Source organism: Ylistrum balloti, unplaced genomic scaffold (assembly GCF_031769215.1).
Source record: "Ylistrum balloti isolate Yb309-2 unplaced genomic scaffold, AGI_CSIRO_Ybal_v1 Utg369882, whole genome shotgun sequence".
NCBI classification, from domain to species: Eukaryota; Metazoa; Mollusca; class Bivalvia; order Pectinida; family Pectinidae; genus Ylistrum; species Ylistrum balloti.
In genome coordinates this window covers 1,216,256-1,239,079 of record NW_026782019.1, presented here as the reverse complement: position 1 = coordinate 1,239,079, position 22,824 = coordinate 1,216,256, and the positions used below count along the sequence as shown (strand labels likewise).

The 22,824-nt window shown below is 34.8% G+C and overlaps 1 protein-coding gene across 1 annotated transcript in view; it reads right to left on the bottom strand.

Moving 5' to 3' along the window:
* LOC132546306 (nose resistant to fluoxetine protein 6-like) overlaps window positions 1-22,824 on the bottom strand; it is a 33,744-nt gene that overhangs the window by 7,725 nt on the left and 3,195 nt on the right. The window contains exons 2-10 of the mRNA XM_060210031.1: window positions 18,100-18,260; window positions 14,097-14,187; window positions 12,342-12,453; window positions 11,861-12,060; window positions 10,866-11,033; window positions 5,655-5,751; window positions 2,951-3,043; window positions 2,316-2,481; window positions 533-612 (exon numbers count right to left, since the gene is read on the bottom strand). Of these exons, the coding sequence (XP_060066014.1) occupies window positions 533-612; window positions 2,316-2,481; window positions 2,951-3,043; window positions 5,655-5,751; window positions 10,866-11,033; window positions 11,861-12,060; window positions 12,342-12,453; window positions 14,097-14,187; window positions 18,100-18,260 (1,168 nt within the window). The remainder of the gene's footprint in view (window positions 1-532; window positions 613-2,315; window positions 2,482-2,950; window positions 3,044-5,654; window positions 5,752-10,865; window positions 11,034-11,860; window positions 12,061-12,341; window positions 12,454-14,096; window positions 14,188-18,099; window positions 18,261-22,824) is intronic.

Below are 22,824 nucleotides of genomic sequence, written 5' to 3'. Positions count from 1 at the left end.
CAAGGCTTCCCATTTACAAGTGGTAAAGTGTGATGTTTCACTATGACTGATAACCACCAGTCTCTAATCAGGTGCAGAACTTGACGGTATAAAGACATGGTGTGTATAGGAACTGAAACTGTCGAGGGGTTCATGAAATATTCTATACACAAGCTCTAAATTTCGAAAGTTTTACTTTGACTGGTGGCCACCAAAATTAAATCAGATGTAGGGTGTGGAGAATTGGTGTGAATATGAAGGAATCTGTAGAATGGGTTTGATTATCAAATTAATAGATATAAATTATAACCTTTGTCAATACAATGGTTTACCTTTCTGAGATTTAACTGAACTTTGTTGTAAGTTTATTCAACAAATGTACAAACAAACATGTAGTGATAATGCTTAATAGAGATCTCCATTAGAGAGACCCATAGTGGGACATTTGTAGTCACCCGGATGACAATTATAAACCCCTATAATGCTGTGATACAGTGAGAGCGGTACCCAGGAGCCAATAGGATGAAAGTCTATATCAACTGGGTATACTTACAAGAACAGAGGTGCAATCATCAATGGGCTGACAACAAAGAACTGCATGTCATTGGCAAGGTACCATGACCACGCCATACACTACAAAAACAAAGCATAGAACTTATACATGTAGATATCAGTTGGATTATATCAAGCACTACAAACAGAGGACAATTACATGTGTATCACATACTTTCTGATTCCATCCTTGTCCGAAAGCAGATTCATAATTTTAGTCACAAACTAGGTTTCATATTATCAGTAATTTCAAAAACATGATTTAAAAAATAAAATTTGTCCGTCAGAACAAGAGGTCAAGGGCATTAATAGTCACCTGAGTCACAATGCTTCCTGTAACATGCCATAGAAATGATATTCTTAAAAAAGGTAAGGCAACTTCAACTACAATGTACACATTATGCAAATGTAAACCGTGCACAACATTAACAGCCGTCCCATGCTTAGGCACCTAACCAAGTATAACTAAAAAGAAATTGCACTCAAAACTTTAATTTTCCAATATAAACCCTTCATCCATGAACACTATCAAAAGTTTCTATCACATTAGGGAATTGAGGACATCTTTGAAATTTCAGTCAATTTGACCAATTTTTGCTCCACTACTGGGGGTTGGGGACCATATAATTTACAACTTCGAAATGGATGACCTGACACTTTGTCTGAGGTGACCTAAAAAACAAAATACTTAAACTGTAAGGTTTTAATGCATTATTAAGTTTAAAATATGCTTTTCTGAGGTTTGAAGTTTTGAAAGCATGCAATTTGCTCCTTTGAAATTTTAAAAGTAAGCAAGTATGATCTATGTATATTATCATGCCTCTGTTTCCCCGATCTTTTATCCGCCCATATTTACATATATATACCAATGTTGACATTTTGTACTATAAAATTACCTTATTCAAAGCAGTATCTGTGAGGCGTACAATAACTTCAACTTTATTTTAAATCATTGCATTTTCAGGATTATAAAACACACCTATACCGGTATGGCTTATTTGTGGACAGAAAAAAAATCAACAGGATTAAAAAAAACTGATTTTTTTAACAGTACCTGCCCATCATGTGTTTGTGACTGAAACAGATCATCTGGAACTATCATTTGCAATCATATACAGGATGATTTGAAGATTGAAATGAAAACATTCTCATGGATTTAATTAATCATACTTTTTACTATGAATCACAATGATATCTTCTGGGCTTTCTCTGTTACTTTGATGCCATAGGGGAAGTTTACAATAGCCTTTTGCATCCCTGGATTTATAGGTCACTGACTTATAAGTCAGATTCAAGAACTATCACCATGCTTGTTTCTGATATGAATGGCTTCATGTAACTTACAAGGAAAAATAATGTGGGTCTATAAGAATGTGGTCAGTATGCAAGGGCCTTTGCTAATATTTAACAGTAGAGACACTAATGGAGAGATTGTTTAAACATAGGTAACGTCAAGGTAGACAATCTGTGAAGGCACCCAAGCCAAACAAGTTTGATATTTGCCGTTTTACATTTTATGAAATACATCAATAAGTTAAGGATTACTTCATTTGCAAATTCTATTTAATGTTTCATCAACGATCTTGATAAATTGCCTTCCATTGTCTGTTATATCAACCAACTTTGGTCAACTTAACGGATACCACTTCGTAAGAAAGGGTGCGACTTATATTCCAAAACGGCTGTGCAGCTTATAACCCAGAAAATATGGTATTGAAAATAGTCTATGTTTATCTAGCTATTCCATGCCTAGTGAAAAAAGGAAATGTGTTTATCCTACTTACCATGTCACTTTTATGTACTAAGTTGTTGATGTACAACAGATTTGTCCACCAGGTGTCAGCACAGAAGTTTTTCTCTGTGCCACCTTGTAGCCAATCAGGACCTTGAAACATGTAGCGAAACAGAGGTACATAGACCATCATCAGCAGCATGTATGGTGGTGTCAGTCTGAAAAGTACCAATGATTATACATTACATACGTTAATTAACATTGCAGCTTTCGCTCTTGTTGCTATGGATGATTTGTTGGCAGGGTCTGTTGGCAGGAGCTGGTGGACATCTTTCTGAACAGCATACAGGAGGCATGTTGCATGCCATGTAGAGCAATTTGAGTGTTTATAATGTCTTGCCAAAGGACCATGCACAGTTTCTCAGCTTCCTGAGAAAGACAAACTACCACAGGTAGAAAGCATCTAACTTCTTTTATGATGTGCTTCAGAATTTCACATGAGATTACATCGGCCAACGTTATTATCAAATGATCTGGAATTAAACCCAGGGAAGCTGATAGACAGGTGATCCATTACCTTTTTATGTTTTACCTTGGATTCCATCCCAGGCAGCAGGTAGACAAGTGATCCACTACCGTTTCATGATCTTTATGCTTAAGGTAAAGGTGTTTATATGATAGACCTACCTCCAAAATCTATGGAAATAAAACATTCCCCAGTTCAGTTTGCCATTCTTCTTCTTCATTTCCTTCAGGACAAGGTAGGACAGCAGGAGCCCACTGAAGTCATCAACAGGAAAAAAGATAACATTACATTTCCAGGAATAAAAATTACAGAAGGCTTACACATTACATTTCCAGGAGTCAAGATTACAGAAGGCTTACACATTACATTTCCAGGAATAACAATTACAGAAGGCTTACACATTACATTTCCAGGAATAACAATTACAGAGGGCTTACACATTACATTTCCAGGAATAACAATTACAGAAGGCTTACACATTACATTTCCAGGAATAACAATTACAGAAGGCTTACACATTACATTTCCAGGAATCAAGATTACAGAGGGCTTACACATTACATTTCGAGGAATAACAATTACAGAAGGCTTACACATTACATTTCCAGGAATAACAATTACAGAAGGCTTACACATTACATTTCCAGGAATAACAATTACAGAAGGCTTACACATTACATTTCCAGGAATAACAATTACAGAAGGCTTACACATTACATTTCCAGGAATAAAAATTACAGAAGGCTTACACATTACATTTCCAGGAATAACAATTACAAAAGGCTTACACATTACATTTCCAGGAATAACAATTACAGAAGGCTTACACATTACATTTCCAGGAATCAAGATTACAAAAGGCTTACACATTACATTTCCAGGAATCAAGATTACGGAGGGCTTACTTATTACAGCTCAAGGAATAAAGATTACAGAGGGCTTACATATTACAGCTCAAGGAGTAAAGATTACAGAGGGCTTACACATTACAGCTCAAGGAATAAAGATTACAGAGGGCTTACACATTACAGCTTAAGGAATAAAGATTACAAAAGGCTTACTCATTACAGCTCAAGGAATCAAGATTACAGAAGGCTTACACATTACAGCTCAAGGAATAAAGATTACAGAGGGCTTACACATTACAGCTCAAGGAATAAAGATTACAAAAGGCTTACTCATTACAGCTCAAGGAATCAAGATTACAGAAGGCTTACTCATTACAGCTCAAGGAATCAAGATTATAGAAGGCTTACACATTACAGCTCCAGGAATAAAGATTATAGAAGGCTTACACATTACAGCTCAAGGAATAAAGATTACAGAAGGCTTACACATTACAGCTCACAAATAACTATTACAGAGGGTTTTAGTCATTACATTATAGTATATATGTATATTGAAAGAGATATCTTTGCCTGCCAGAGAAGTGTGCCTTGATAGTAAAATTTCAAAAGACAAGGTAGTTTAAATATAGCAGGTCTTATTAGATTTATAAGTTAGGAAATAGTTAGTATTATCAGAGTAATCTGTAAAGGGGATTATCATATTTATCTTTTCCTACAGCAGACTTACTTGTAACTACAGCAGGTAGTATCTGACATACCTGTAACTACAACAGGTGGTATCAGACTTACCTGTAACTACAACAGGTGTTATCAGACATACCTGTAACTACAGCAGGTAGTATCAGACATACCTGTAACTACAACAGGTGTTATCAGACATACCTGTAACTACAGCAGGTAGTATCACACTTACCTGTACCTACAGCAGGTGTTATCAGACTTACCTGTAACTACAACAGGTGTTATCAGACACACCTGTAACTACAGCAGGTGTTATCAGACATACCTGTAACTACAGCAGGTGTTATCAGACATATCTGTAACTACAGCAGGTGTTATCAGACTTACCTGTAACTAAAGCAGGTGTTATCAGACATACCTGTTACTACTGCAGGTGTTATCAGACATACCAGTAACTACAGCAGGTGTTATCAGACTTACCTGTAACTACAACAGGTGTTATCAGACATACCTGTAACTACAGCAGGTAGTATCAGACATACCTGTAACTACAACAGGTGTTATCAGACATACCTGTAACTACAGCAGGTAGTATCACACTTACCTGTAACTACAGCAGGTGTTATCAGACTTACCTGTAACTACAACAGGTGTTATCAGACACACCTGTAACTACTGCAGGTGTTATCAGACATACCTGTAACTACAGCAGGTGTTATCAGACATATCTGTAACTACAGCAGGTGTTATCAGACTTAGCTGTAACTAAAGCAGGTGTTATCAGACATACCTGTAACTACAGCAGGTGTTATCAGACATATCTGTTACTACTGCAGGTGTTATCAGACATACCTGTAACTACAGCAGGTGTTATAAGACTTACCTGTAACTACAACAGGTGTTATCAGACATACCTGTAACTACAGCAGGTAGTATCAGACATACCTGTAACTACAGCAGGTGTTATCAGACTTATCTGTTACTACTGCAGGTGTTATCAGACAAATATGTAAATACAGCATGTTTATCGGGCATACCTGTAACTACAGCAGGTGTTATCAGGCATACCTGTAACTACAGCAGGTGTTATCAGACTTACCTGTAACTACAGCAGGTGTTATCAGACAAATATGTAAATACAGCATGTTTATCGGGCATACCTGTAACTACAGCAGGTGTTATCAGACATACCTGTTACTACTGCAGGTGTTATCAGACATACCAGTAACTACAGCAGGTGTTATCAGACATACCTGTAACTACCGCAGGTGTTATCAAGCTTACCTGTAACTTCACCAGGTGTTATCAGATATACCTGTAACTACAGATGACTTACCTGATTGTGAAGAATGAATCTACAGACACAAGGGCGTTCAATATAACATGGGCTGTCCATCTTTTCATAAAGGCTGGTAAAAATGTCAGCAGATTGTCTGTAGAAATAAAAAACAAATATTTGAGAAGATTTTAATATTGATAAATGACTTGCATCATGTAGATTGTGTAATCACATAAGAAGGAACTAAACGTAGAGGATATTCCTGTGTTGTTGAAGTAAGTAACAGTTATCTATGAACTGATTATCCTGTAGTCCAGTGACTTCACACACGATATATATCTGCATATGTCACTAGTGCTGTATACCCTGGTATGTTAGTTGTGGCAGTCAAAAAACAATTATTGTGATGTCATATCATGGAAAATGACATGTCACTAAGTGAAAATGGCACAACAAAATGGCTGCTTCTGTTTGTTGCTGTTCTCCACATTAGGTCATTCATGTTGACAAGGAAATGCTTGGAGAGGACTTGGCCTGAAGTGTTGGCTCTAGTAACACAACTTCAGCACCTGGGAGTTCAACGGCTACTAGCAGTGTCAAACTGGATTATACACAATTAAGGTATTTATTTAAATCTGAATCTACTTCAACCATTTGTATGCCAAAGGTCACAAAACCAAAATTGTATCAGATCCTTTGCATTTCATCTAGTGGTGTGGAAACTTAATCATAGTTAATGAGTATGCAGCACCAGTGAAAATATCAAAGTTTTCATACAAAGAGATGAAAGATATTTTAATCTGAGAGTTACTTATCCAGTATTATCTTTCTCACAAGTAAAATTTACCACTGTGTCTATTTATGTATTCTACTGTCATTTCTCTATCAGATAAATGATTCCACATAAATAATTCCACAGAGACAATGCCACATAAATAATTCCACAGAGACAATGCCACATAAATAATTCCACAGAGACAATGCCACATAAATAATTCCACAGAGACAATGCCACATAAATAATTCCACAGAGACAATTCCACATAAATAATTCCACAGAGACAATTCCACATTAATAATTCCACAGAGACAATGCCACATAAATAATTCCACAGAGACAATGCCACATAAATAATTCCACAGAGACAATTCCACATAAATAATTCCACAGAGACAACTCCACATAAATAATTCGGCTGAGACAATGCCACATGAATAATTCCACAGAGACAATGCCACATAAGTAATTCCACAGAGACAATGCCACATAAATAATTCCACAGAGACAATTCCACATAAATAATTCCACAGAGACAATTCCACATAAATAATTCCACAGAGACAATTCCACATAAATAATTCCACAGAGACAATGCCACATAAATAATTCCACAGAGACAATGCCACATAAATAATTCCACAGAGACAATGCCACATAAATAATTCCACTGAGACAATGCCACATAAATAATTCCACAGTGACAATTCCACATTAATAATTCCACAGAGACAATGCCACATAAATAATTCCACAGAGACAATGCCACATAAATAATTCCACAGAGACAATGCCACATAAATAATTCCACAGAGACAATTCCACATAAATAATTCCACAGAGACAATGCCACATAAATAATTCCACAGAGACAATGCCACATAAATAATTCCACAGAGACAATTCCACATAAATAATTCAACAGAGACAATGCCACATAAATAATTCCACAGAGACAATGCCACATAAATAATTCCACAGAGACAATGCCACATAAATAATTCCACAGAGACAATGCCACATAAATAATTCCACAGAGACAATTCCACATAAATAATTCAACAGAGACAATTCCACATAAATAATTCCACAGAGACAATTCCACATAAATAATTCCACAGAGACAATGCCACATAAATAATTCCACAGAGACAATTCCACATAAATAATTCCACAGAGACAATTCCACATAAATAATTCCACAGAGACAATTCCACATAAATAATTCCACAGAGACAATTCCACATAAATAATTCCACAGAGACAATGCCACATAAATAATTCCACAGAGACAATGCCACATAAATAATTCCACAGAGACAATTCCACATAAATAATTCCACAGAGACAATGCCACATAAATAATTCCACAGAGACAATTCCACATAAATAATTCCACAGAGACAATTCCACAGAGACAATTCCACAGAGACAATTCCACATAAATAATTCCACAGAGACAATTCCACTGAGACAATGCCACATAAAAATTCCACAGAGACAATTCCACATAAATAATTCGACTGAGACAATGCCACATAAATAATTCCACAGAGACAATTCCACATAAATAATTCCACAGAGACAATGCCACATAAATAATTCCACAGAGACAATGCCACATAAATAATTACACAGAGACAATGCCACATTAATAATTCCACAGAGACAATGCCACATTAATAATTCCACAGAGACAATGCCACATTAATAATTCCACAGAGACAATTCCACAGGGACAATTCCACATAAATAATTCCACTGAGACAATGCCACATAAATAATTCAACAGGGACAATGCCACATTAATAATTCCACATAAACAATTCCACATCTTAGACTCAGTTCTTCAATAAATTCAATAGAAAGAAAATAAATATGAAATGTGTATCACTTATGTTCTTAATTAGACTGGAAAAGAGCAAATAATTACAGTAAAGTGAGAGCTTTTGGTTTTGTTACCCACACATTTTACCAAGATGACAATAACAAAATACAGAGATATATATTTATGGTTATATGCTGAAGAGGATTGTGATCAGCATCTACAAATTTAGACCTATAGGTAGGTCACTTGTTAACATTGTACGACTGTCTGTTAATTATATCTAATTGTTGACATTATCAGAAAAATTTTACCTTAATTGCTCCAGTTGACCTTGAGAAGAAGTGTTAAATGTGTTTGTTGGAGTTAGGGTTAGGATTAACAACAGTTGGTCACGACCATCTCAGAATCATTTCTGGCGTAACTTGAGAACAAGTTTGATATATAAAAAGTTATTGCAAAATGGCAGACAAAACACAGCTACAGGTAATCTTGACACTTTGGGTAAGATGACCTAATTAATATTTGTTTACACAGATTTCTAACTGAAGACATAGACAACAAATTTGACAGGTGCACACAGCTATACATTGTTGACATTTTTCTGATCTGATGGATCAAAAGAGTGAAAAAATCAAAATAGTTATTTTCTCACATAATCCTGTATTTCAATGAAAATATATGAATTTTCACAACGAAATAGTCTTTATGCCTTTACGGTCTAGACCATTTACATGTAAAAGGTGAAACTCCAGTCAGTCCCCCTAAAAAAAAAACAAATTAATTTTAATAACCTGCTTGAATGCCATAATATTATGCTTGAGAAAACAAAACTTTGATCTCGAACAATCAGAGTCGAAATCACTCCAAATCCAACCAAAGACACAACTGTAGAACCAGGCCATGGATTACACTACATCATAAAGCTGACAAATTTGTCAATATTACATATATTCTATATTATATACCAGTTAACTGATCGCTTAAAAATCTTAGGTTTCACTTTGTTCCATATTACTTTGGATACCACAATGAAGTAGTCAGATGAGCCCAGAATAAGCAGATGTCAGCTTGTCTACTGGCAAATGTTACTGCCATATCAGCATACAAAGTGTGAAATGAGACTTAAGTTATAAACAACCTTTTTATCTTAATTGTCTAAGTAGTCTTTACAAAGCACAACGGCTGTCAGAGATGGGTTATTCTCCCTGAATGGGACAAAATTTAAGTATTGTAATTAACAAAGGGCAATATAAGAGTTATAATGATTCTCGTGCACTGTTCTCAGTCTCGTTGAGATCTATCTACCTATGAAGTTTGATGTTGATACCTCTTAATACTTTAAGTGTAATGCTCCATACAAAATCTAAGTATTTCATAATAACAAAGGGCAATAACTCCTAAATTATACAAAAGAGTTTGATGGTTTTGGTGCACTGCACCAACTGCTTGTTGATATCTATCTAGTTGATACCTCAAATATTTTTTGTGTTATGCTCCAGACAAAATTATGATGGACAGATGGACAAAGCAGCAACTATATGCTCTCCCTTCAGGAAGCATAACAACGGTAAATTTCATCTGTTCAATATAATTAAAAGGAATGGTTTAGGAGCAATCATGTCATTAAATGTACAGTGAAACAGCAACGCTCTTTGACAATAAATGCATGCTTGTGTACAGGTAGAAGTACTGACATATCTGTATGCAGAGTGTGGCTTGTGACTATGGTAAACAAACAACCTTTTGTCTACATAGTCTTTACAAAGCAAAACTATTAACATCATCTGTTCAATACAATAAATCAGGATGGTTTTGCAGCAATCATGTCATTTAACTGTATAATGAGTAATTGACAATAAATGCAAGCATTCCGTTCTCTGTACTGTCTGTTTCTTATGTAGATTTTGGGCCTGAAATTGTTTCAGCTGGCACATGCACAATGCACAAGAATTTAAAGAAGTCCAACTGAATCAAAGCTAAGTAAGCCGTATATATGCATACAATAGCAGCATCAGTAGCCAATTATGGTTACTTACAAAACGCTACCCACAGCATAACCAACGATGTGAATTAAACAACTGCAAGGAATGATCATTGAAGTGTCAGCACATCCATCAATTTAATTAGGCATTTTGTAGTAAAACAATAAAGTGTTCAAATTATCATTAGACAGAAAACTCTTTACTTTTTACTGTGCCCTTATTGAAAACAAAATCATGCATTTGAATTATCCAACGATTTGAACTGACTGGATGTGACTGTATATTTTGTAAAAGAAATGATGAAACTATTTGTGTCTTGTTAGGTTGCTGGGTATGTCTCCCTATGAACTGTCAGGGTTATTTTGAAGCAGACTTTTCATGTAGTTGCTGGTAGCTTCCTCACTTGGCACCCGTCACATGCCAAGGCAATTAGGGGTAAGTGTTTTGCCAAAGGGCACACCCATTACAACACAAACTGGTCTGTTTCTAAGCTTCCTTAGAAACACAAACCAACACTAGTAGGTAGTGTCAAACCACACGTCTCAGATCTTCACTTGAAGTTACATAGGCTGAGCTGTTGTGAATGATACAAGTTAAAGTTTTCAGTATATTCATTAACAAAACTCACTCCAAAGATAAATATGGAAACAGCATTTATGATAGATAGTACTGCTTCTTACCTGCAACACCTATACCAAATGCAAACGTATGGCCCAACAGCACCCAGCTCATACTCAGGAAGCGCACACCATTAATACAGGTGATGGAACCAGGACCTTGATGAGTATTCAGAATCTTTCGGGCATTTGAGTACATGGAAAAGGCCATCAGGACCTTAACCAGCATTCCTGTAATAAGAAAAGAATTTCTGTGAACTCAAAGCATCCACTATCCAGTTAACCATTAAATGCATTAAATCCCCTGGTAAAAAAAACAAACTGATAAATAGGAAAGTGGCTTAATTACAAGTATTCTTAAGTGTCTACCATCTTAAACAATTAGCATACCTTACTTTGCCTATAGACACTATTGCATTTTTTAAGTACAAGTATATCATTATTTGCTTACCACTCTGTTTGTATGAAAGATGTTATGTAAGGAAGAAAAGTAAATAATATTCTAGCTGATTAAACTGTAAGTTGTGGTGAATTAGGAGATAATTAATTACTATCTTACCTCTTCCTACCTCTAGTACAACCATTCCTAATTCCAGTGCATTATTAGATTCTCCACACAGACAGGTGAGCTAAAAAAAACCTGACACCACACATACAGGTGAGCTAAAGCAACCTGACTCCACACAGACAGGTGTGCTAAAAAAAACTGACACCACACATACAGGTGAGCTAAAGCAACCTGACTCCACACAGACAGGTGTGCTAAAAAAAACTTGACACCACACAGACAGGTGTGCTAAAAAAAAACTTGACACCACAAATACAGGTGTGCTAAAAAAAACTTGACACCACACATACAGGTGTGCTAAAAAAACTTGACATCACACATACAGGTGTGCTTAAGCAACCTGACTCCACACAGACAAATGAGCTAAAAAAAATGGACTCCACACAGACAGGTGAGCTTCAGCAACTTGACTCCACACAGACAGGTGTGCTAAAAAAACTGGACTCCAGACAGACAGGTGAGCTAAAAAATTTGAAGTTGAAATAATTACCTGGTGTTTCTTCATCTCCTGGATTATGGGCTCCTAGAAGAGGCTGTGTTTCTCCATCATTAGCACCTATCTTGTGTGTGAAAGCAGGCATACCATTTAGTGCCTCGTATTCCTTGAGTTTGTCCTTTGGCCATTGTATGCACACCAGATCATACAAAGTAGCAATCACCAAAAAGGCGAGGAATATACTGGATATCACCCTGTAAAGGACCACAAAGGATCATGGGGAATGGATCAGTGCTGACCCTTAGGAACCTCAGAACTCACAATTAGCAGCTAATACAGAGGTGATGGGGACCTGACTTTAAGACTATATTAAATTTTCAGATTTTTAATTATAGTTCAAAGATTAGTGTTCTGACATAAAATCTTAAATATTTAAAGGATTCCTTATTGATATATCACAGACCTGTACAAAATTATATACCGTGACACTTATCACAAAAATACACCAGGTAATGACACACACAGGAACACTTACGTCACCACAATGGCTTTCGTATCTAGCTTCAGGTCATATTCCTGACAAATAGTTTGTCCAGCATCCAAACTGGCATTCCCAATGTTGATAGAATCAACCGTCACAGAAAACACTGAGGGAAAAAAAGAAAAAATACTGAGAAGAAAAAACAGCAGCAGGTTTATCTAATCTATCATTTAAATCATTTTTTCCATGAAAGACATTTTGTTTCATATTTCTTGAATTATGAAACCGGTAATCACAATAAACACTGAAAAATAACACGGCCATAATTAAACAAGAGATCTCTGAGAAATCTTGGTGCCCAATATCGAATAACTTTTATCAGTTCTATGAAAGAGTGAACTTTTCTCTATTTTTCCCTTCTTTCCCCTTTTTCTTCTTATCATTTAATGACAGGGTAAGTATATATATATAAAATATATTCTTATATCAGAACTAACAAGAACTTTTGGAGAGACAGTGATAATATACTTCAACTATCAAAATCCAAGATGGTTTCCAGTCATCCATTTTTGTATTCTTAAGCACACACAAAATAATATGAGACGAACTCGGAACCAGGTAACATACTACATCAAGTTTGGGAAATATCTTTCCAGTGGTTTTGAAGAAATAGTTAACAATTTGGTGTGGTAATAAACCAGGCAAACAGCAAATCCATAAAAATATGTGAAACTTATAAATATATAGGCAGGTCAATATCTTGTGGAATTGTTCCTAAACATAGTATAATATCAATGATGATTTATTCACTATTCAAACAATGTTGAAATATACATGCCAGTACAAGTTAGATTAGAAAACATGCTAGGAATTCCTTTAAATCCTTCCCCAGATATATTAATATGGGCTGATGATGTTGAATGTTGAATGTTGACGTCACACAATGTATTTGTGTTTCATTTTGTGTATATCATTTGTAAAACTTTTGAAGTATGAACTTAATGTTTAGATAAGGGTACCTTTCATTTATATGTATTTTTTGAAAGACATGTTTATGTATTTTAAATCACCTCTTTTTTCCAATTTTCACACTGCACTTTTGGGTAAGGCTTACTAACGTCAAAACATTATAGCATGTTAAATAAACAATATACAGTATAATGTTCCGAGCTTCGTCAGTTTTACAATCAACATATACTTGTAGAAATAAAAGCACTCAAAACCACATAACTATCAGCACATAGTAATCCACACAGTAATCCACCTGCCTAATTCAATAGTGTTACATGTATATTCCGCTTAAGAAAACTACTATGTACATACTTAACCTATCATAAAATACTCTTACAGATCATTGAAACTAAATATGCAATATTCATCTTTCTAAATTTGTCCAATTTCAGTTAAAAGGACATTTCTTTCTACATTTTTCCTGTCCTATGTACTTAACACATTCAACAGACCTGATCTAAAATAAATTGTGTTTGAATTGCCCTGCAATTGAAATTTAACTCCCTATAAAACTATGCTTTGAGAAATCCAATGTATGTTTTACAAGAAGCATTGAATGTCTTACTGTGGTCAACATTTGTCCCACAATAAAACTAGAGGGGGTTTACCATGAACTTAAATTTATGGGGTCGGGGCCAGGGGTGGGGCTTACTGCATGACGATTAAATAGTATTCATTGGTAATTCTAATTCAGCTGAGCAGCAATGCAATAATAGATTGGGCTTATTACCAGACATTGGCTTATTGCTAAATAAGTTTATATTTGTTTTGACAGACTATGATCATTCATTTTTTTACCTGAATTGATGAGGTTTGAAACATCTTGTCCACTACAGCTACTAGGCATACAAACACCAATGTTGATACCAGCTTTGATTCCCAGAGCAACCTAAGAGAAATATGATACATGGAAAACATATTTAAAGTTCTACTTTGCCAAGCCTTGAATATCACATATATAAGTTGTTTTTAGGAAAAGGAAGTAATTACAGGTGAACCTGTGGATGTTGTTCCTAGGAAAAGGAAGTAATTACAGGTGAACCTGCGGATGTTGTTTCTAAGAAAAGGAAGTAATTACAGGTGAACCTGTGGATGTTGTTTTTAGGAAAAGGAAGTAATTACAGGTGAACCTGCGGATGTTGTTCCTAGGAAAAGGAAGTAATTACAGGTGAACCTGTGGAAGTTGTTTTTAGGAAAAGAAGTAATTACAGGTGAACCTGTGGATGTTGTTTCTAAGGAAAACAAGAAATTACAGGTGAACCGGCGGATGTTGTTCCTAGGAAAAGGAAGTAATTACAGGTGAACCTGTGGATGTTGTTTTTAGGAAAAGGAAGTAATTACAGGTGAACCTGTGGATGTTGTTTTTAGGAAAAGGAAGTAATTACAGGTGAACCTGTGGATGTTGTTTCTAGGAAAAGGAAGTAATTACAGGTGAACCTGCGGATGTTGTTTTTAGGAAAAGGAAGTAATTACAGGTGAACCTGCAGATGTTGTTCCTAGGAAAAGGAAGTAATTACAGGTGAACCTGTGGATGTTGTTTCTAGGAAAAGGAAGTAATTACAGGTGAACCTGCGGATGTTGTTTCTAAGAAAAGGAAGTAATTACAGGTGAACCTGTGGATGTTGTTTCTAGGAAAAGGAAGTAATTACAGGTGAACCTGCGGATGTTGTTCCTAGGAAAAGGAAGTAATTACAGGTGAACCTGTGGATGTTGTTTCTAGGAAAAGGAAGTAATTACAGGTGAAACTGCAGATGTTGTTTCTAAGAAAAGGAAGTAATTACAGGTGAACCTGTGGATGTTGTTCCTAGGAAAAGGAAGTAATTACAGGTGAACCTGCGGATGTTGTTTCTAAGAAAAGGAAGTAATTACAGGTGAACCTGTGGATGTTGTTTTTAGGAAAAGGAAGTAATTACAGGTGAACCTGTGGATGTTGTTTCTAGGAAAAGGAAGTAATTACAGGTGAACCTGTGGATGTTGTTTTTAGGAAAAGGAAGTAATTACAGGTGAACCTGTGGATGTTGTTTATAGGAAAAGGAAGTAATTACAGGTGAACCTGTGGATGTTGTTTTTAGGAAAAGGAAGTAATTACAGGTGAACCTGCGGATGTTGTTTCTAAGAAAAGGAAGTAATTACAGGTGAACCTGTGGATGTTGTTTTTAGGAAAAGGAAGTAATTACAGGTGAACCTGCGGATGTTGTTTCTAAGGAAAACAAGTAATTACAGGTAATTACAGGTGAACCTGTGGAAGTTGTTTTTAGGAAAAGGAAGTAATTACAGGTGAACCTGTGGATGTTGTTTTTAGGAAAAGGAAGTAATTACAGGTGAACCGGTGGATGTTGTTTTTAGGAAAAGGAAGTAATTACAGGTGAACCTGTGGATGTTGTTTTTAGGAAAAGGAAGTAATTACAAGTGAACCGGTGGATGTTGTTTCTATGGAAAAAAGGTAATTACAGGTGAACCGGCGGATGTTGTTTTTAGTGGAACCTGTGGATGTTGTTTTTAGGAAAAGGAAGTAATTACAGGTGAACCTGTGGATGTTGTTTTTAGGAAAAGGAAGTAATTACAGGTGAACCTGTGGATGTTGTTTTTAGGAAAAGGAAGTAATTACAGGTGAACCTGTGGATGTTGTTTTTAGGAAAAGGAAGTAATTACAGGTGAACCTGTGGATGTTGTTTTTAGGAAAAGGAAGTAATTACAGGTGAACCTGTGGATGTTGTTTTTATAATTACAGGTGAACCTGTGGATTTGTTTTTAGGAAAAGGAAGTAATTACAGGTGAACCTGTGGATGTTGTTTTTAGGAAAAGGAAGTAATTACAGGTGAACCTGTGGATGTTGTTTTTAGGAAAAGGAAGTAATTACAGGTGAACCTGTGGATGTTGTTTTTAGGAAAAGGAAGTAATTACAGGTGAACCTGTTGATGTTGTTTTTAGGAAAAGGAAGTAATTACAGGTGAACCTGTGGATGTTGTTTTTAGGAAAAGGAAGTAATTACAGGTGAACCTGTGGATGTTGTTTTTAGGAAAAGGAAGTAATTACAGGTGAACCTGTGGATGTTGTTTTTAGGAAAAGGAAGTAATTACAGGTGAACCTGTGGATGTTGTTTTTAGGAAAAGGAAGTAATTACAGGTGAACCTGTGGAAGTTGTTTTTAGGAAAAGGAAGTAATTACAGGTGAACCTGTGGATGTTGTTTCTAAGGAAAACAAGTAATTACAGGTGAACCTGTGGATGTTGTTTTTAGGAAAAGGAAGTAATTACAGGTGAACCTGTGGATGTTGTTTTTAGGAAAAGAAAGTAATTACAGGTGAACCTGTGGATGTTGTTTTTAGGAAAAGGAAGTAATTACAGGTGAACCTGTGGATGTTGTTTTTAGGAAAAGGAAGTAATTACAGGTGAACCTGTGGATGTTGTTTTTAGGAAAAGGAAGTAATTACAGGTGAACCTGTGGATGTTGTTTTTAGGAAAAGGAAGTAATTACAGGTGAACCTGTGGAAGTTGTTTTTAGGAAAAGGAAGTAATTACAGGTGAACCTGTGGATGTTGTTTTTAGGAAAAGGAAGTAATTACAGGTGAACCTGTGGATGTTGTTTTTAGGAAAAGGAAGTAATTACAGGTGAACCTGTGGATGTTGTTTTTAGGAAAAGGAAGTAATTACAGGTGAACCTGTGGATGTTGTTTTTAGGAAAAGAAAGTAATTACAGGTGAACCTGTGGATGTTGTTTCTAAGGAAAAGGAAGTAATTACAGGTGAACCTGTGGATGTTGTTTTTAGGAAAAGGAAGTAATTACAGGTGAACCTGTGGATGTTGTTTTTAGGAAAAGGAAGTAATTACAGGTGAACCTGTGGATGTTGTTTTTAGGAAAAGGAAGTAATTACAGGTGAACCTGTGGATGTTGTTTTTAGGAAAAGGAAGTAATTACAGGTGAACCTGTGGATGTTGTTTTTAGGAAAAGGAAGTAATTACAGGTGAACCTGTGGATGTTGTTTTTAGGAAAAGGAAGTAATTACAGGTGAACCTGTGGATGTTGTTTTTAGGAAAAGGAAGTAATTACAGGTGAACCTGTGGATGTTGTTTTTAGGAAAAGGAAGTAATTACAGGTGAACCTGCGGATGTTGTTTCTAAGAAAAGGAAGTAATTACAGGTGAACCTGTGGATGTTGTTTTTAGGAAAAGGAAGTAATTACAGGTGAACCTGTGGATGTTGTTTTTAGGAAAAGGAAGTAATTACAGGTGAACCTGTGGATGTTGTTTTTAGGAAAAGGAAGTAATTACAGGTGAACCTGCGGATGTTGTTTCTAAGGAAAACAAGTAATTACAGGCGAACCTGTGGATATTGTTTTTAGGAAAAGGAAGTAATTACAGGTGAACCTGTGGATGTTGTTTTTAGGAAAAGAAAGTAATTACAGGTGAACCTGTGGATGTTGTTTCTAAGAAAAGGAAGTAATTACAGGTGAACCTGTGGATGTTGTTTTTAGGAAAAGGAAGTAATTACAGGTGAACCTGTGGTTGTTGTTTCTAAGGAAAACAAGTAATTACAGGTGAACCGGTGGATGTTGTTTCTATGGAAAACAAGTAATTACAGGTGAACCGGCGGATGTTGTTTCTAGGAAGAACAAGTAATTACAAGTGAATCTGTAGATGTTCTTTCTAGGAAGAACAAGTTATGACAGGTGAATGTGTAGATGCTCTTTCTTCATAGAATAATCAATTACAGAAAAATGAGCTGATGTTTTATGAAGAAATTAAAGGACATTTGAATACAGAAGAAGCACATTAAGATTTATAAAATTAAATATGTACTTACAGGACTTTGTGTTGCACTAGATTTAACCAAAGGAAAGTTAACAGAGCAGTATTTTCCACGGAATTCTGGGAGAGTGATATTTGTACATTCTTCATAAGATCCATACCAGTTCAAGTTGAAATTCAAGAGACCAGTTCCAGGCTTGCCTGCAGCATCCAACACTGAAGCAAGGATAATACAGGTGTACTTATTTATACAGAAATATCAATATAGTACATTTACTAAAGATAATGAAGACCTCAAAAGGAGGACTTAATGCCTGTAAATAAATAAATAAATTTACTAATTAAATAAATAAAGGTTTTGCCCTCTTGATTTATCATTTAATGGGAAGAACTATTTAGATTCTTCTAGTAAATAAAGTAGTGAATTATCAATCTGAATATATATTGCCATTACTAGATTAGGCTGGTATGTTACTACAGAGAAATAGGAAGTTACATTGAACACCTGGGGAATAAAACTGTAATGATATTCGAATCAGAACTAAAACCCATCACCTCAGAGTTGTAGATTCTTTTACACTGGCTACCAATGACTGATATACATGTACCTCATTTTATAGAGTTTCCAAATCTATAAATCATACTTTAATAGTGAGACAAATGGTTACTATAACTATTACAATTATGAAGGTGACAAAATGTTTAAGGACCATTCCTATATTTAGAGAAGAATGTGACACAAAAAAGTCGTATAGATGCAATTAAATGAGACACTCCATCGACACTTATAATCAGTTATGTGGGAATTGACTTTATCTGTATATATCATTATAGATTTGCAAACACATCCACAGGTATTAAACTTTATATCTAATACACTAAATTTGTTCACAAGAAGGTTTTGACTAATCAATATAGCATAAATTTGATTTTACACATTAAGCTTATCATTGATTTTGATATCAAATTATCCCCCCTCAGGTGCCTTAAGTCAGTCTGCTTCAATATCTGTCCTGGAGCTTTTGTAACATGTGACTATTAACCAAAGTTCATATCTATGTATGACAGGTACAAGTGATTTCTATAGAACCAAGCAACTGAATTGTTTACATAAGAAGGTCAGCATTTAGCACTGACTACAGAAGACGTTCACAATCATGAGTCTGTTAGCAATTCAGGTATCAATATGCTATATAATCTCTTTCCTCTTTATATTTCACTCCCTCATTCAAAAAATTCAAAAGATACTGAAAATTTTCATTTACAACTGAGAACATCATACATACTGTACAACATTATATATGTGCCATATACATACAGAGTTTAGGTAAGATTTTTAAAAAAAAACAAGATTCTGTTTCAATTGATATACACCAATAAACATTATAAACTATTTCATTGATGAAAGATTTGTAAAATTAAGATTAAATGGAGCAATCCTATAAGTTAAAGGTGGGGTGCATTATGCACAGACTGCCAAAGCCTGTTTTATTGTTTCTATATCTTAAAAAATAACGATGTATGAATTTTTGGTTATTTGCACAAATTCAATATTAACTGTTTATGAGGCAGTAAAACTTTTTATCTACCCAGAACATCTACCTCAAACAAGACATATGCTAATTGAAGAAGAAGCCAACTAACACTTGAAAGACTTTCTGTTTCACATTTTTTGGATCTGAAAGGACAACAAAAATGCTATATCTTCATTTCTCAATGTATGTAACCTCATTTGTCAATTTAATTCATGCTATAAAAGCATGTCTTCAGTCAACTCTGAAATCTTGCCAAATAGGCATTCATGCTGGATGTACATATATGAATCATCATTTTTAATGTAAAAGTTTTTGTTACATCATCCTAAACCATCCTTTTATATATGTTCTTATAACTTCCTGCTTAGTCTGCCATGTCTATGCTAATTTGATTAATAACTGCAAGCTATGATTTCAACTTAATTCTGTTGTACAGTTTACAATGTAAACCATATTGTTTTCTGAATTTTGTCATAAATACCTTGCTTTTTGTACATTTGATTGTTGCAGTAACGGCTCAACAGAGCTTATGTTTAGATTATGAGATACACACAAATAGACCTGTACGCACGTTCTTCTATTGTGTATCTTGGCCTATAAATGATAGATACTGATGCGAAAACAAGGGATAAAGGTAATAGTACAGATATATACTGGAGTGTTAAATCCTGAAAAAATGATACACATTGTAAAAGTTATGTTAGAGAGCAACTTAATGGAGACACTTATCACATGCACATACAAACAGTGACAATGATATGGTAATAGATCTAGACCTGTGATAGTGCATAGCAGCTGGTACACATATACCCACCTGTGCTACTAACATATTGACATGGGTGCACGTAACGCCACATACACTAAAGATAATTGGGCATATCTTTCTAAAATCAAGTAGAGTCCGTCAAATCTTACAACGTAGCTTTTATATATTTCTTGACTTTAACCTGCAGTGAGGCTAGTAATGTGCAAAAAATTTCTAGAAAATTGTTTTGTTTAAATGAACAAAAACACCCACCTCTAATTCCTGTTCATTATATGGTCATGTGCACATTCAACTCAAATCACTATTGATTCATCATATCATAGAAAAAATATTTACCACTTAATATCAACTGATTTAAAATTTGACCAAGACATATCTGATCATGCACTTAATTTTTTGTAACCATGTCAGTATGCCTTTACAGTATGAAACTGAAATTTTCAGTTTGATATCAATCTTTGACTTTGGGTGGTCAGGTGATGCAGTGGTAACGCACTGGCCTTTCACCTAGCCGTCCACGGTTCGATTCCTGGAATGGATGCAAAAAGGTATGGGACCACCTGCTCGAACCTGTGGGTTTTCCCGGTGTAATCCGATTTCCTCCCACAGTAAGACCCCTTGTGTGCTTCCAGGCCAACAAGAGTAATTAATACAAGTTGGAAAAACTGGTGTAATCCGCTTTCCTCCCACAGTAAGACCCCTTGTGTGCAGTGTGCGGTGAAATATATTGATATAACTTCAAACAACACATCATATTAGGAATTAGCGTTTTCATTTCTGCATCTTTATGAAGATCCAGAAATAAAACTGCTTATCCTTAATTTGGCGGGTTGTCTGAAGTCATTTTAATAAAAATATATATGTATTTATATGAAGACACACTCTACAAGTAAACAGCTATCATTCAGCCTCTCGCAGCTGGATCACAAGTCCATGCATTAATAGAAAATACAGAACATAAATCATTATCTACATTCACTTACCTTCACTTGTCTACATCTGATTTTAATTCTCCTATCAGTTTGTACCAGGGTACACTTTTCTACAATACACAGATTTGAATTTTCATATCCTTTTCTACCACAGTATACTTTTCTATGGTGCACAAATATTTCTATATTCATATATCTTTTTGGTACACTTTATTTTTTGGGTACAGAAAGATATGAAAATTCAAATGTTTGTATACCTTACTAAAATTACCGTGGCACATTAAGATATGAAAATTCAAATCTTTGTACACCTTACTAAAATTACTGTGGCACAATAAGATATGAAAATTCAAATGTTTGTATACCTTACTAAAATTACCGTGGCACAATAAGATATGAAAATTCAAATCTTTGTACACCTTACTAAAATTACTGTGGCACAATAAGATATGAAAATTCAAATCTTTGTACACCTTACTAAAATTACTGTGGCACAATAAGATATGAAAATTCAAATCTTTGTACACCTTACTAAAATTACCATGGCACAATAAGATATGAAAATTCAAATGTTTGTATACCTTACTAAAATTACCGTGGCACAATAAGATATGAAAATTCAAATGTTTTGTATACCTTACTAAAATTACCGTGGCACATTAAGATATGAAAATTCAAATGTTTGTATACCTTACTAAAATTACCGTGGTACAATAAGATATGAAAATTCAAATGTTTGTATACCTTACTAAAATTACCGTGGCACAATAAGATATGAAAATTCAACTCTTTGTATACCTTACCAAAATTACCATGGCACAATAAGATACGAAAATTCAAATGTTTGTATACCTTACTAAAATTACCGTGGCACAATAAGATATGAAAATTCAAATGTTTTGTATACCTTACTAAAATTACCGTGGCACAATAAGATATGAAAATTCAAATGTTTTGTATACCTTACTAAAAATACCATGGCACAATAAGATATGAAAATTCAAATGTTTTGTATACCTTACTAAAATTACCGTGGCACAATAAGATATGAAAATTCAACTCTTTGTATACCTTACTAAAAATACCGTGGCACAATAAGATATGAAAATTCAAATCTTTGTATACCTTACTAAAATTACTGTGGCACAATAAGATATGAAAATTCAAATCTTTGTATGCCTTACTAAAATTACCGTGGCACAATAAGATATGAAAATTCAAATGTTTGTATACCTTACTAAAATTACCGTGGCACATTAAGATATGAAAATTCAAATCTTTGTATACCTTACTAAAATTACTGTGGCACAATAAGATATGAAAATTCAAATCTTTGTACACCTTACTAAAATTACTGTGGCACAATAAGATATGAAAATTCAAATGTTTGTATACCTTACTAAAATTACCGTGGCACAATAAGATATGAAAATTCAAATGTTTTGTATACCTTACTAAAATTACCGTGGCACAATAAGATATGAAAATTCAACTCTTTGTATACCTTACTAAAAATACCGTGGCACAATAAGATATGAAAATTCAAA